Source organism: Callithrix jacchus, chromosome 11 (genome assembly GCF_049354715.1).
Source record: "Callithrix jacchus isolate 240 chromosome 11, calJac240_pri, whole genome shotgun sequence".
In the NCBI taxonomy this organism is placed as follows: Eukaryota; Metazoa; Chordata; class Mammalia; order Primates; family Cebidae; genus Callithrix; species Callithrix jacchus.
Genome location: NC_133512.1, coordinates 112,602,349 through 112,618,972, shown reverse-complemented (window position 1 = coordinate 112,618,972; position 16,624 = coordinate 112,602,349). Strand labels below are relative to the sequence as shown.

At 40.0% G+C, this 16,624-nt stretch overlaps 1 protein-coding gene across 1 annotated transcript in view; it reads left to right on the top strand.

The window, feature by feature from the left end:
• The window catches only part of BPGM (bisphosphoglycerate mutase), a 32,476-nt gene that overhangs the window by 6,082 nt on the left and 9,770 nt on the right, over window positions 1-16,624 (top strand). Inside the window, exon 2 of the mRNA XM_009003029.5 lies at window positions 8,406-9,067. Within this exon, the coding sequence (XP_009001277.1) occupies window positions 8,467-9,067 (601 nt within the window). The 5' untranslated portion in view covers window positions 8,406-8,466. The remainder of the gene's footprint in view (window positions 1-8,405; window positions 9,068-16,624) is intronic.

Below are 16,624 nucleotides of genomic sequence, written 5' to 3'. Positions count from 1 at the left end.
CCCAGAAAGCCTAAAAAATTTGCCATTTGGTCCTTTACAGAAAAAGTTGCTAACATGTGAGCTAAGCAACAGTATCTTTCACATTTATCTCCTTCATTTCACCTAAACAGCCATTGTCCTGGTCCAGGTCTTTAATCATGTTACCAGAATTATTGCAAAAACCCCTCAGCTAGTGTTCATACTCCTGGGTTTTCCTGTGTATCTGTGTATATATTAAGTGCTGCCTGATCCTGCTAAAATGCATGCTATTAAACTTTTAATTGATGTCCCAATATGTATAGAAAAACCTACATGCTTTGGCACAGACCTTTTTCGGGTCACTATTTGGTCTTATCTTTCTAGGTTTGTCTCCTCCTACTTCTTTGTTATACCCTATACTTAGAATGGCCATATAATTTTCCAGATGGGACACTCAAGTGTGAAAGTGGCCCTAGAAGTAATTATGTTGGGGAAACAGGCCTAGGGCAATATTGTTCTGTAATAATGATGCATGTGCATCTTTCTCCTAACTACCCTCTCTGTTCTGACCTTGCCAAAAGAATGCTAATCTTGAACCATAACTTCAATTTTATGGTGGCATTTATGGAAAGAATATTTTTTGCCTATTAGGTAAATCACGCTATTTCATCACTCTGGCTATAGTCCAAGCAGTTTGAATAGGCTCGCCATTTTCCATATGCACCTGTTTCTTTGCTTTCATGCACTATTCCCCTAGGTTGGAATTCCTTTACATTTTTCTGTCAATCTGAACCTTACCTTTCCAAATCCAGCTTAAATAGTATTGTGTCCACGAAGCTTTACTCAGAAATAATCTCTTCCTTCCCACCTCCCTTTTACGAATGAAGTGCTTTCTCATGGTGTGAATTACTTTGAGCCTTAGACACACACACACACACACACACACACACACACAAACACACACACTCACTCTGAAGACATAATTCTTGTTGGATTACATATTTCTCATAGGCCTAGCATTGGGCCATGCTTAAATAGGATCTTCAAAATGTTTGAAGAATGAATTCATTGATCAGGCTGGGGAGACTCAGTACTGGGGGCTTTCAATTTATGAGTCATCCATTTTAATATGATTAAAGTAGTGAGAAAAGAGTTTCCAAGAACTGAAGACTGAGCCTTAGGTTTCAGTGTGACAGTGTAGCAAAATGATTCAGGGTGTAGATACAGACTTCTTAAGACTGAATTCCAGCTCTGCCATTTAAACCTCTGTTATCTTGGGCAAATTAACCTCTCCTGTTTCTTCATCTGTAAAATGGGAGTAATCATAGTACCCACTCCATGGAATGGTGGTTAAGGATTCAAACAGCACCAAGTAACATTGAAGTAATATTCATAGATAAGCACTCTGTGAATGTTGGCTACAGTGACTAATATAATCATCTTCATGGTACTCTTATGGGTGGGTAAGAAAATGCAGAAACCCAAGACCAAGATGTAACCGTGGAAGAGCTGGAGGAAATGCTGTACAAAATTTTAGTGGGTTTTTTTTTTCTTGATGGAAGTAGTCTGTTTTAGAGAAGTCCTGAGAGAAGGTAATCTCTACTTAGTAAGAAGTAACTAATCTGCAGTCTTTTGAAAAACCAGTTCAGTAGAGTGGGCAAGGCACAAGTTAGGTGTCAGGAAACTAAAAAAGGAATGGCTGGAAGGACAAATGGACAAGAGGAAGGGGAGGGAGGAGAGGATACGGAGTTGTGTAAAAGATGTTTGCTTAGTAAACTTTTTCTTCAAGCCAGATTACACTTTAAAAAGGAAGACACCCTGGGGGGTAATTTAATAATCTGTGTGTTCTTTTTTTGACATGAAGTAAATTATTGATTAAAATCAGTACTTAATTTAAGTGCCAGGAACTTTTGCTATGGGATAAATGAGAAACCACATCAGGTTGGTGAGGTTTTATGAAAAACAAAAATAAAACTTGAGGTTGAAAGGAATGGTTTTTAATTTGGGATGGGGAATATATATTCTTATATTCGTCTTTATAAGTTGGGGCAACTATTGCCTGCCTTTCTTTGCACCTTGAGGTTTTTCTCAAGAGTAGCAATAAGCTGAGCCCTCCTTCATGCTCACCTTGTTCACTTGCATTTTATAAAATGGCTGGCTGGATTTGGAAGGCAAGTTGGGGCCGGAGATGCCCCTGTGAAGTGAAGCCAAGTGAGCCAAGATCCTCAAACCATGACTCTAGTATCTCCAGTGGCGAGGAGGAAAGAACACAGGGGTTGGAGGCAGAAGACTAGGGTTGCAGTTCAGGTTTGCCATTTGCTGGCCGTATATTTTTGAATAAGTCGATCGGAATCTCCATTTTTTTCTGTGGCAATTATGGCCATCCATGAACATACTAAATTTACAGTACAGAAGTACAAGGTACAAAACTATAATGGATAATTATTCTTGGCTCCTGTTTTGACATAAATGCGATGGAATTCTTAAAGCTTCCTAACATCTTGGCCCTGCCAACTGACTGTTTTTACTGTGGCAGTTACCACTAAAATTCTTAAGCCTTAGTCTCATGAGCAGAATCCAGTCATTTCTGTCTGACTTTGATTCAGTCAGCACACCTACTGAGTGCCTCATATGTGCCAAGTGATGTGCTAGTTTCTAGAGATACAGCAGTAAGACCCACCTGATGCAGCTGACACTCTTACAGGGCATGTAGCCATTGAACAGGTAATATATCTCAAGGGATCCATCACAAGTGCACCAAATATGGTTAAGTGGAATGCTACAAGAGTAGGTCAGCAGGCCTGATGTACTTCCTAGTGGGTGAAGAGGAAGGGAGAGAAGTCTGTCTAAAGCAGATATTCTCAAAACATGGTCCTTGGACCAGCCATGTCACCATCACCTGAGGACTTACTAGAAATGTGTATTCATAGTCCCACCCCAGACCTACTAAATCAAGCTCTGGAAGTGGGGCCAAGCAATCTGTTTAATGTGATTTTGATGCACATTATGGTTTGAGAACCACTGGCCTAAAGGAAATAACATTTAAGCCGAGCTCTAAAGCTGTACAATCTAGTATTGTAGCCACTGGTCACATGTGGCTATAGAGCACTTGAAGCGTGGCTGGATCACATTGAGATGTGCTTTCATTATAAAATACACACCAGATTCCAAAGACCTACTATGAAAAAAAGAATGTAAACTGGCTTATTAATATTTTTTGTATGGATCATGTGGTAGAATTGTATTAGTCCGTTCTTTTGCTGCTAATAAAGGCATATCTGAGGCTGGGTAATTTATAAAGGGAAGAGGTTTAATTGACTCACAGTTCCACATGGCTGGAGAGGCCTCAGGACACTTACAATCCTGGTGGAAGGGGAAGCAAACATGTCCTTCTTCACATGGTGGCAGCAAGGAGAAGTATAAGCGAAGTAGGGCAAAGCCCTTTATAAAACCATCAGATCTCATGAGAACTCACTTTCTATCACGAGAACAGCATGAGGAGAGTAACTGCCCCCATGAATCAGTTACCTCCCACTGGGTCCCTCCCATGACACATGGGGATTATGGGAACTACAATTCAAGATGAGATTTGGTTGGGGACACAAAGCCAAGTGATATCATTCCACCCTGGCCCGTCACAAATCTCATTTCCTTACATTTCAAAACATAATCATGTCCTTTCCAACATTCCCCCAAAGTCTTAGCTCCTTCCAGCATTAACCCAAAAGTCCAAGTACAAAGTCTCATCTGAGACAAGGAAAGCTCCTTCTTCCTGTGAGCCTGGAAAATTGAAAGCAAGTTCGTTATTTCCTTGATAACAGTGGGGGTACAGGCATTGGGTAGATACACCTGTTCCAAATGGGAGAAATTGGGCAAAACAAAGGGGCTACAGTAGGCCCCATGCAGGCAGTCATTAGACCTTAAAGTTCCAAAATGATCTCCTTTGACTCCAAGTCTGAATGATAGTTTTTGGACCTATAGGATTAAATAAAATATTACAGTTTATTCTACCTGTTTCTTTTTACTTTTCCATGTGGCTTGTAGAAAATTTAAAACTCCATTGTGACTTGCATTATATCTTGATTGGATGCAACTATTTAAAGGATGACTAAAGCTTAACCTAAAGCAGGGTGGGACTGAAGCGGCAATGGAGAGAAGAGGTGAAGGGTAAGTGTGCTGCATGGGGTACAGTGTGTGTGAAACTACTGAGGCAAGGAAGAACTTGACATGCTCAAGGAAATAAAACCAAAGCCTTGCAGGTCACATGAAGGATTCTGAACATTTTCCTAAGACCAATAGGAAGAATTGAGGGTTGAAAATAAAATCCTCAATTTTCAGGGAGTTTAATTATTAGTTTGCAGTTAATAAATGAGGGTAAGAGGACTTCAACTGAATATAGCAAGACTTTCAACATTGAAGCTCCCCAACGGGGAGGGGGGGGGAGGGGAGGGGAGGGGAGGGGAGGGGTGGGGTTGTTTGGTCAACAGAGGAAGCAGGATGCTGCCTATTACCTGACCCAAACCCTAGTGTATGAGGCATGAGCACCCCCAACTAGAGAGAGAAGCAGTGTCACCTGGGAAGAGGTAGTTTTCAGTTCAGTTCTTTTTCAGCTCAATCAATGCTCAAAGCGGAGTGGGAATTTGAGGACAGAGCTAGGAACTAGGCAGGGCACCAGCAAATGGTTTGGTGAGGGAGGGCTATGAAGGTGGTCAGGGAGAAGAAAGCCCAGAGCATTATGGGGATTAGCGGGTTTATCCTTTGAAAGGCTATGTTGGACAATAATAGAGGAAAGCTGGTTAAGTGGCCCGGATGCTTGGGTTCTGACCATCTCCTGGAGTATGGTGGCTGCCCCATTTATCTGTGGCCTAGAGGAGGTTTCTGTTTAAGTCAGTGGTTATAGCTAGCCACTGTGATCTAGCCTGCAGAAGAAATTTTTTGTTTCACTCACATTTTACAAATGTATATTAGTTGCTAATATTTAAATCAGATATCAGATAGAAATACACATTTTCTTTTTTTAAATTGGAAGATCTAGAAACCCCCATTGCTCAGTATCACAGGGCAGTAGGCTGGAGCTAAGTAGTGAGTACTCCTTTTATTACTTATATGAATTTTTAGGAGCTTTTGAAATGATTGTTTTAGCTTTTTTAAAAAAAGATATTATTTACTCAAAGGTGCTCTATGGTCTGACTCTAGGTCTTGCATTTGCCCTAGTCTTTGGTGTCAGCAATCCCATCTTCTTTTTGTTTTCCAGAAAAGTTCTAAGAATGGTGGTGACTCAATGAGATGAGGTTATAAGAAAATTTTTACTGTTTACACAAGAGTTGCCTCAGTCCGAGAAGCATTCATGTTCCTGGCAGTTTACTGTTCCCATTACTCCCCATAGTCCAGCTATACTCTGCTTCACACACTGCCTGGCCATGGTAGGCATCTGAGTTTGCAATCCATGCCTTCAACTTTAAATCACACTGGCTACAGCATCGTGTGTTTCTTGGTAAACCCTGGGTAAATCAGCTCCAGTGGATGTTGATTGAAGTTTTCATGTTTGTAAACTAATCCTCAGCAGCTTCTTCATAAATATCCAGCAGTTAGATAAGTGGGAAAAGTCTGTTGATAGTACCAGGGAGGAGAGAGGAAAGTGACCTTTTGTTTATCTGAGATAGACATACTAGTTTGGTACTTTATAATATATTCACCTGTGTGAGTCTATTACTGTGCGTCAGAATAAGGGAAGGATATATGTATTTGTGTAGTTTTTGTGACTGCAGTACTATTCCTCTGTTCTGGGGTGTGTGTGTGTGTGTGTGTATTTTTTTCAGTAAAAAGAAAACAGATTTTTTTTTTAATGCAGCAAGCAAATATAGGACAATAAGGTACCACAAAGCTTGATGGTGGGTGCCGGAGTGTCCATATTGCTATTGCTACATTTTTTTTTGCCCCCTTGACATAGTTTATAATTAAAAGATGGTGGAAAAGTACTTCTGGCTACAAAATTTGTCTAACCATACCCTTCTTCTTTTTTTTTTTTAAAGACGGGGTTTCACCATGTTGGTCAGGCTGATCTTGAACTCCTGACCTCAGGTGATCTGCCCGCCTTGGCCTCCAAAGTGCTTGGATTACAGCCGTGACACCACGCCCAGCCAACCATACCCTTCTTTAGCTGAAGAGAAAACAGCTTCATTAGCTTATGGAGGCTTCTCACTTGACAGTAGTGAAAGTAGAGGAACAGTTGATAGCTTCTTTTTTCTCCATCCTCCTTCTCCACTACCACTAATAAAATATAACAATAAATAGTTACAAAGGGTGGATACAGTTTTTGATGGAGCTGAGGCTTCTAAACTACTTGGTGGATTGGGACTTTGTAAAGAAACAATTCAAAAATATCTTCCATTTGCAAATTAACACAATTACACACACCCCTCCGTGTGTGTGAATTCATCACTTGGTCACTTGCAGATGAGGGACTCTGAAGCTTGAACTTTGTCAGGTTCCTTATTAATCTGCCCCTGGGCATAGGCAGTCACCTGGAAAAACACTGCTTAGATAACCTTTTGTTCCCTTCTCTGTTCTGCCACCCTGATGCCCCTTCTAGCCTAAGGAGAGAGACATTGGGCTCCCTCCCTGGGAATTCTCAGCTCTGTGGGATGCTTTCTCCTGGGTCCTGAACCCAAGCACTTCTGGTTCCCTGGCATTTCCCTGCTCCACATGCACTGCAGCCTGGTACTTAACAACAAAGGAAAATAATCATCCTAACTGCTGTAGCCTTTCAATTTCAGTCATGCACCACATAGTGATATTTCAGTCAAGCATGGATTGCAATGATAGTGGCCCCGTAAGATGGTGATGGAGCATATATAGAAGTCTGATATGTGGCATTTGGCACTGACATTGCAGATCAAGTAGGGAAAATGATTGATATTCAGTAATTGTGCTGGGATACTTGGTTTCCCATATGAAAAAAACACACATAAGTAAATATATATATGTTGTCTAGATTTGTGCAAGTACATTTTATGTTGTTTGCATGACAAAATCACCTTATGATGCATTTGCCAGAACATATTCCTTTCATTAAGCAACACATGACTGTACTTCCAAATCACCTAATTTGATTTCTTCCCTTAAGTCCTCTGTTTGCCTTCCATTGAAATATAAAGCCTTATTTTAAAGACTGTTTTCCCTTAAGAATCTCTAGGATTACTAAAGGTAGAAACTAGATCTAGATTCCAATTAACTTTGCCATTGATTGTTATTTAACTGTGGGTGACTCACAGTTTAAGTGGGACAGAAAATCTCCAGTTAATGGAAGTTGCCAGGAGTGGCAGAAGACCAGGCTGTGGTGCTTGTATAATCTTTACAACCCAGTGTTCAAAACACTGGAGCAGAGATGGAAAGGCCAGGCATGCAAACCAAGCATGTGTCAGTGCCGCAAGGAAAGTGAAGGCGGGCTGAACAGCCATGTCATCAGATTCTCCCAGGACAGGAGGCCCAGCAGATCTTCAGGCCAGCGGCTTAACTGTAAGGAATTCAGCATAGCTTGAGAGTTGCCCACCTCCTTTTACTAGATTCTCCCTCTGCTAAGATGTAGCTGGTGTGTGTAGGATATCTGGAGAGGAGGCGGGGCCTCTTTATCAGTGTGGTTCCTCTCACTCCTACAGACCAGATCTGTTTGTACAGGCAGCATCCCTCAGCTGCTTGCATTTGATAGCTTGTTTTGCATCCGGATTTATTCCTGCTGAAAACTCTGTCGTAAGGCAGGTGCGAGATTATTTAGGTGCATACCATATTTGGTGTTAATGTCTCCTTAAATCATTTTTAATACTGTTTGAATATTGAACCAATGTGTTTTATATATCTTAGATTTTCTTGTGTGTGATGTAGTCTGTGGCATTAAAGAGCTAGTTGTCACCAGCCAGTGATACATACCAGATACATACAGTGCTGCATTGGAATAACATGTTTAATAACTTCTGTAATAAGAATGTGAGACTGATAAATACTTCTTTTTCCACCACAGGAAACAAAGTGAAAAGGATGCCTTCAATGTAGAGTCAGCTGCTGGGAGGCTGGGAATTCCCAGCTACTAGTCATTCTTTCAGATGTCTGTAACTCATTCTATTGAATCCTTTCTACTGTAAGCATAAATTGCCTTTGTGTCTGGCAGAAACACAGCATGCCATTAGAATGAAGTGTTTTGTTATTTTATATCACACAATTATCATACTATACAAACATCAGAAAATTTAAGTCAACTATGTTCCCTGTAATGAATTATCAATATCTATAGAATATACCTGTATGTGCCCCAGTGTATCAGTTACTGGACTTCTGACTGTTCAAGGGGGTTTCAGTTTATTTTAGATATTGGGTGTTGTAAAGCAGTGTTTCTATTCCTAAGTGGTCAGTTGAATGAAGAATATAACTTAGACTCGCTCTTGTCTTTCTAGATGTATTGCTGTCCTTGAATAATAGCCCATTTGAAAACGCCTGGGAAGTTCAGCCATCAGTATGTCCAAGTACAAACTAATTATGTTAAGACATGGAGAGGGTGCTTGGAATAAGGAAAACCGTTTTTGTAGCTGGGTGGATCAGAAACTCAACAGTGACGGACTGGAGGAAGCTCGAAACTGTGGGAAGCAACTCAAAGCATTAAACTTTGAGTTTGATCTTGTGTTCACATCCGTCCTTAATCGGTCCATTCACACAGCCTGGCTGATCCTGGAAGAGCTGGGGCAGGAATGGGTTCCGGTGGAAAGCTCCTGGCGTCTAAATGAGCGTCACTATGGGGCCTTGATTGGTCTCAACAGGGAGCAAATGGCTTTGAATCATGGTGAAGAACAAGTGAGGCTCTGGAGAAGAAGCTACAATATAACCCCGCCTCCCATTGAGGAGTCTCATCCTTACTACCATGAAATCTACAATGACCGGAGGTATAAAGTATGTGATGTGCCATTGGATCAACTGCCGCGGTGTGAAAGCTTAAAGGATGTTCTGGAGAGACTCCTTCCCTATTGGAATGAAAGGATTGCTCCTGAAGTATTACGTGGCAAAACCATTCTGATATCTGCTCATGGAAATAGCAGTAGGGCACTCCTGAAACACCTGGAAGGTACCAGCTTTATATACTACTTATTAGAGGTTGCCAAGTGTGATAGCTGGGCCTTAATCTAGAAATTAAGCTAATGATGCACTATTTACACAATAGACTCTCCTTCTCTATCCCCCTTGGTCACTTCAGACTTGAATCGTCTTGTTCTATAAATCAGATCTCTTGTGTGTTTTCCATTCCTGTTACCGGGAGCAGCAGTTTTCAGACTTTAGCAAGCATCAGAGTCACCTGGACAGCTTGGTGTACCACAGATTGTGGGTCCCACCGTCAGAGTTTCAGAATCAGTAGGTCTGGGGTGCACCCTGAGAATCTGCGTTTCTTAGAAGTTTTAGGTGATGCTGATGCTGCTGCTTTGGGTTCCACGCTTTGAGAAGCACTGGGCTGAAGGACTGTATGGCTTATAGTGAATGAAAGGAAGCTAGGAAGGGAAGGAATTGTTGAAATGGCCTTGAAAGTGAATTTGAGTTTTTCAAGTTGAGTAAATTATCTAGGCTTCAGTTGTGCTCACTTTCTTCTAACTTTAAACAATGATTGCTGTTTCCAGACTTGGGTTTCCTGGGCAGTTCTTTTGTTTCAATCCTCTCTTTTCGGAACATGTTTAGTCATTGCCTGGAAGAAAGGGGGAAGGAAACTAAAAGGATAGTTGGTTCATTTATTTATTTTAACTCTAAAATTTTGGAGATCAGCAGCAGCCGTAATTTTAACTACTTTATGTAGTATTCTACGTGTGCACTAAAACATACTGTATTGTTACCTTCTTTTTAAGTAACATGAACCAAATGAACTCTTTAGGATTCAGGTTCATTAGTTTTGAGCATCAGTGATTGCACCGTGACACCCTCCAGATTTCTGACTGTTCTGCGGATTTCTCATTTCCCTCTCTGCCTTCACTCATCCCAGATGGTTGTGCTTTTTTGCGTGATGTGCCCGGTCTGGTGTTTTCCTGCCTTTCATCACTGTCAGCAGTTAGCTTACTGGTAATACATAGAAGACATTTCTCCACCATTAGTTTTCATTCTGCTTTAATTTTCCATAAGAGGCTGTGACAAATAAAAAGTAAGTAGAAATACATTATTAGTTAAAAATGAAGTAATCTTTAGCATGTGCTTATTTCCCCTAATTTTTATAACATGACCAAGAACTAAATCATTACTTGTAGAGCTGACATCTATTAGTCATGCAGAGACCTAAAAATTTATGGACTTTATTAGATGCTAAAATTTTATTGACTAGACATAGCACTTGATTTGTGTGTGTGTCCGTGTCTGTGTGTGTGTGTGCACGTGCACATGCATGTGTATCTTATTTACTCAACTATATAAAAGGTTCTATTCCTGTTCAGAATAATTAGATCTTTAACATCATCATTAGTGATGTATAACTTCATCATTAATGGACCATAGTCTTTTATTGTTTGAAGAACAGTTGAGGCTCCTACTAGACAACAACAAACTGACATTCAGCATTTCAGTTTCTGCCAGAGGCATGTTCTACTCAACCATGCCAACTCCTTTTTCAGAGCTAGGACTCAGATTTATTGAGGCCAGGCTCCCTTCTCTCAAGAAAATGCCACCGTCTCCTTTAGGAACCTCTTTCTTCACCTTCTTAGCTTTGAAGTGCCCCTTTTAAAAATGTTTCCAGCTGGCCGGGCATGGTGGCTCACGCCTGTAATCCCAGCACTTTGGGAGGCCGAGGCAGGGGGATCATGAGGTCAAGAGATAGAGACCAGCCTGGACAATATGGTGAAACCCCGTCTCTACTAAAAATACAAAAAATTAGCTGGGCCTGGTGGCGTGTGCCTGTAATCCCAGCTACTCAGGAGGCTGAGGCAGGAGAATTGCCTGAACTCAGGAGGCGGAGGTTGCAGTGAGCCGAGATCGCACCATTGCACTCCAGCCTGGGTAACAAGAGCGAAACTCCATCTCAAAAAAAAAAAAAAAAGTTTCCTGCTGTTTGGTACCATTAACTGTTCACCTGTCTTCACATTTATTATAGATCTCTTTAAAATGACTCTGCAGCTCAACCACAGCTCACTGTACACATCCCCTCCTGCTAGTGCGTTGATGATTTAACTATTTGTTACTGTTCTTTTTTAGGATAATAGGAGGAAAGTTTAACAGTGGTAAAGAAGACTGTTACCATGGTGGGGACAAAGAGAAAATTACATGTAGAGGTTGCGTTTAGACATAGCAAAAGTTACTTTTCTACATTTGAGGGAGGTTTTGAAGCTTAGTAATTAATTAAAATCGTTTAATCAAACTTCTGGCGGTTCCTCAGAAGGGCTCAACATAGAGTTACCATATGATCCAGAATCCCACGCCTATGCATATAGCTGTATTAATTTCCCAGTGCTGGCATAAGAAAGCACCCTAAACTGGGTGAGTTAAAACAATTGAAATGTGTTTTCTGGGGGCTGGAAGTCCCGAATAAGGTGTGAGCAGGTTGTGCTCTCTGTGATGGCTCTAGGAGACAATTCTTCCTTGCCTCGGCTAGTTTCAGTGTTTGTCAACAATCTTTGATGTTGCATGGCTTGCAGAAGCATCACTCCTTGGCATTCTCCTCGTGTGTGTTTCTTAACCACATTTCCCCTTTTTATAAGGCCATCAATAATATTAGCACACCCTCTCCCACCAGTGACCTCCATTTTAATGGGATTATTCTGTTAAACACTGTATTTCCAAATAGGGTCATATTCTGATGTACTGGAGGTTGAGACTTCAGCATATCTTTTTGAGGGGATCACAATTCAACCCATCACAATACCCAAGAGGAATGAAAGCACGTGTCCACACAACAACTTGTACCTAAACCTGTGTAGCAGCATTATTCATAGTAGACAAAAGATAGAAACAACCTAAGTGTTCATCAACTCATGAATATATCAATTAAATGGGGTCTATCTATACAATGGAATATCATTTGTTTATAAAAGGGAAGGTGATGCTGATATATGCTATCATATGGATGAACTTGAAATAACTCTGTTATGTGAAAGAAGTCAGTCACGAGGGATCACATAAGATTTCATTTATATGAAATATCTAGAATAGACAAATCTTTAGAAACAGGAAGTAGAGTGTTTGTTGCCTAGAGGGTAGGGAAGATGGAAGATTTGCAAGTGATTTGTCAGTGGGTACAGAGTTTCTTGTTAGAGTGATGAAAATGTTCTAAAATTGATTGTAGTGATGGTTGCACAACTCTGAATATGCTAAGAGCCATTGAATTGTACACTTGAAATGGGTGAATTTTATGTGAATTATATCTCATTAAAGCTGGAAAAATAATCAGTGGAATTGAAAGGTGACAGCATTTGTCATTGGCCTAGAAAACAATAGGGAGGGCAAATATATAGAAGTGATAACAAAGCTGAAATGTATAGATGTGGAGCTTAGAATATGGGGAAAAATGAAAATGCAGCTTTGACCACTGGGGCAGAAGTGGACTTACAGGGCTTACTGGGAAATAAGCAGGCTTCTTCCAGCCCTTCATCTAAAGGTCTTTTTTTTTGTCAAGTTGAAAGTATGAAACAATGACTTTTAGAGATTAATGACCTTTTCTTTTGTAGGCAGAGTCTCACTCTGTTGCCCAGGCTAGAATGCAATGGTTTGATCTTGGCTCACTGCAACCTCTGCCTCCTTGGTTCAAGCCATTCTCATGCCTCAGCCTTCGGAGCAGCAAGGATTATAGGCATACACCACCACACCTGGCTAATTTTTGTAAATTTTTAGTAGAGATGGGGTTTTGCCATGTTTGCTAGGCTGATCTCGAACTCCTGGCCTCAAGCGATCTACCCACCTCAACTTCCCAAAGTGCTGGGATTACAGGTGTGAGCCACCCTGTTCCTGGCCATTAATGACATTTTAAAGTAGCCTTACATTATAACCCCTATCCCTCTTACCATAAACAGACCTTATAGAAAATGTTTTTATTTGGGGGATAATTGATGTAAAGCAGTGGGGTTGTGCAGAAAGAGGTAAATTGTAGGAAATGACTTGAGTAGGAAGTATGTGAACACAGAAAAAGACATGGGCTGGTAGAGAGGGAGGTATCTATGAAGGAGGTAGAGAATGGAAATGGTCAGGTTGGTGACCAGGGAGGATGGCAGATATTTAGGGGGAAAAAATAACAGAAAAGCCAGAACATGCAGTTAGGATAAGACCATAGCCTGGAAAACAAATGGAGTGAATATGAGGATCCAGATTTGTCCACAGGAAAATACAAGGGTGGTTTGTAGTCTTGACTCTCACCCATCCTGGATATGATGACTTTTGTTCCTTTTTGGCCTGTAGTACCCCCTGGTGGTACCCCTGTTAATTCTGATGGAGTTCTTAGATGTTGATATGGTTCCCTACTGTGACTTAATTCCCACACCTAACATGGAAGAAATTATGTCATGTACATGAAATAGGCTGGATTGGATTTCAGCATCACTGCGTAAATTAGTTATTGTCCCAAATGCCAATCTGCATTAGTAAAGCTTCTCTTACAGTGTCTATTGAACAATAAAGTCCCAAGTATTCTATGTCACAACTGGAAGAATTAAGCATGACTTCCTCAAGATCAGAAGAAACAATATGTGCTATTTTTTCACATCATTTCTGTAAATTTAGTGAGATTTTAGCCATTTTAAAATTGATTATAGATGTATTCACTCACCAGAATAGGCGTGTTAGTCTAATGTTGGTCCTCTTGTATTGCATGTCCAACTTTCTACAGCTCAAGTTACAGGGGTTTGTGTGGTTCTTGGTAAATTACCAACCTAAAAGAAAACAGTTCCTTGGCTTTAGATGCTAACTTTTCAAGACTCCAAAAATTAAGTGAATCTCCCATACTGTTTAGGAGGAAAATAAATATTTTCTTTTATAGGAAGGACTACTTTGTCAGTTCATGTACGTGTGTTTATTGTGTAAAATAAATAAATAAATAAAAGTTACTATCTGAATTGCCAATTTATGCTTACTCTCAAGTTATATGATTATATGTGCCTGTTTTGTTGTTAATACCTGTTGTCTGAATGTAATTATTAATAGCATCTCCTTTTACTTCCAAAGTGCCCCAGCCTGGATGATAAATTATGTGGTTACCTCACTATAAAGATACTGAGCTGGGTGTGGTATCACGCACCTGTAGTCTCAGCTATTAGGGAAGTAGAGGCAGGAGGATTGCTTTGTGCCTACATTTGAGATTACCCTGGGCAACGTAGTGAGACCTCCTTTTAGAAAATAAAAATGTAAAAATGAAGACATTAGCTTTCACTAGTGTTAAGAATTGAATCTAGAAATGGGTATAACCAGGGTTTTATATTCCCCATAAGCACAAAAGTTGCTAAATTTCTTTGCATCAATTACAAAAGTTAAAACACTTGTGGCTGCAGATTCATCTGATTCCAAGTCATGCTTTCTAAAGATATTTATGTACAATTCTCCCAAATAAAATGGGCTCTTTCAAGGGACTGGAGTAATTTTTCTCTGTTTTGTCCCTAAACTGCAAGCTAAAAGTGTTTCACCTACTGGGGAGGAGTGTGGTAACTGATAGAATCAATGACAGCATACTGTCCTATTAGAAAACTACTTTCTTATTGTTTGAAAACTGTGACTGTAGGGTGGGAAGAATGATGACTCCAGTTAAATAACTAATTAGAATATTGATCTATGCTGAAATCTCAAATTGCTTTAAGATCTTTCTACTGAGAGTATGCTAGTATTACTCACCTCCTCTTAGATCTACTCTTAGAGGTATCATCCATATACCTCAACAGTAAAGAGTGTTGGTTCTGAAGATGTTAGTTGTTTCTCAAATATTTGATATTATGACATAGGCAGTCATATCATGACTGACACTTTCTCCATTTGCGGGAAAGAAGACAGGTGCTGTTGGAGGAATCTGAAACCCAAAGAGACTCCAGATTCCTTGGCCATGATCATGGTAGTTAGCTGGTGTCAGGAACTGCACCCAAAACTCAGTTCACTGAGGCTCCACACACAATTATCACCTGAGCTTTAAATTTCTTTTTTCTAAAAGGTAGCCTTTCCCTTGACCTATTCTTTGTTTAGAATACTGTGTTGTAAGAAGCTGAGTCAAGAACATCCATGGCATGTAAACTATGCAAAGATAATTTAATGCAACGAATTAAGTGTTAAATTATTACTGCTGTTATAATGTTGTCTGAATGGCACTTCCTAGCATAGCTATACAAGGTGACCTTTCTTGAGTGCATACTGTATGCCAAGCCCAGTTCTAGACATTTTACATACATATCTTGTTTTATGTAGGAGCTAGAATGTGGCTCTGAACTCACTGGAAAGCTATGGTTCAATACTGTTTTACTTTGGTGTTTAATATATCCAGGTCATATTTTTTATTTCATTTGATCAATTATTGATCACTAAGCTGTTTTGCTTAAAAAACTGCTTTAGTAAAAAGAAGCAAAATACTGGTATACCCATCATCATGGATGAACCTCAGCTGCATTGTGCTAAGTGAAAGAAAATGGGCTTAAAAAGCTATGTATTGTATGATTCAATTTATGTGCCATTTGGGAAAATGGAGAACTATGAAGACATAACACAGATTGGTGGGGAAAGGGTAGGCTGCCAAGGGGCACAAGGAAATTTTAAGGGGTTGATAGAGCTGTTTTATATCCTTATTGGTTATTACACTACTGTATGCAGTTGTCAAACTCGTAGAACTGTATGCTAAAGAGGGCGAATTTTGTTGTATGTAAATTATACCTCAAAAAAGACTTTATCCAGTGAACTCACCATTGCCTTAATTGGGACCTTGCCTTTTGTTCACAGAGTAATAGACTACATTATTCAGTTAGGAGAATTAAGTGACGGTTGCTGCATACACCTGTCTTTGTCTTTGAAAACTAACCTGGAGGGCTTTTGTTATGTTTTCTCAAGGCTTCAGAAGCAATCTGGTCCTGACTTTATTTAGCACCTAAACCATGGTCGTTATAGGGAATTTCTTTTCAAGTCCTTCATGAGAAGTTATGTTTCAGTTGCTGGACCATGATGTTTTGTTTGAGAATCTTGCTAATGTTACAGGTTGAAAGGTCCTCCAATAAAGGCTTTTTTATCCCAGAACTATCCTGCTTATTATCATCAATTTCTTTAGCCTTAATTGGGGCTTCCATCTCCTTCTTTTTCTTTTTGTAACTACCTAGTCTAGGAGCAGTCAACAAGGACCTCCTGGAGTCAGCGCAGGCAAATAGTACACTGAAAGGCAAGTGTTACTGATTTGGAGCCGGGTAACACTGTATAAGAATTGCGAACATGGAAACCGTGTCAGTGCCTAAGACAGCCTTCTTTGCTGATGAGGATGACCTCTCCCCTGTCAAATGACTTATTTATGTAGTATCTCTGCCTCATAAATCATATATGCTTTTGAGAGTGCTTTACTTTTAATCTGATGGTAGTTAATGGTTTCGGAAGAAAAGTCAAAACAAGACATACAGAATATTATATAGTAAAATACTGCCTACTTAAGGGACTGCTTTACTGGCTTTTAGAAACATAATTACCTATTATTGTGCTAATAAGTCCAGGTTAGAGC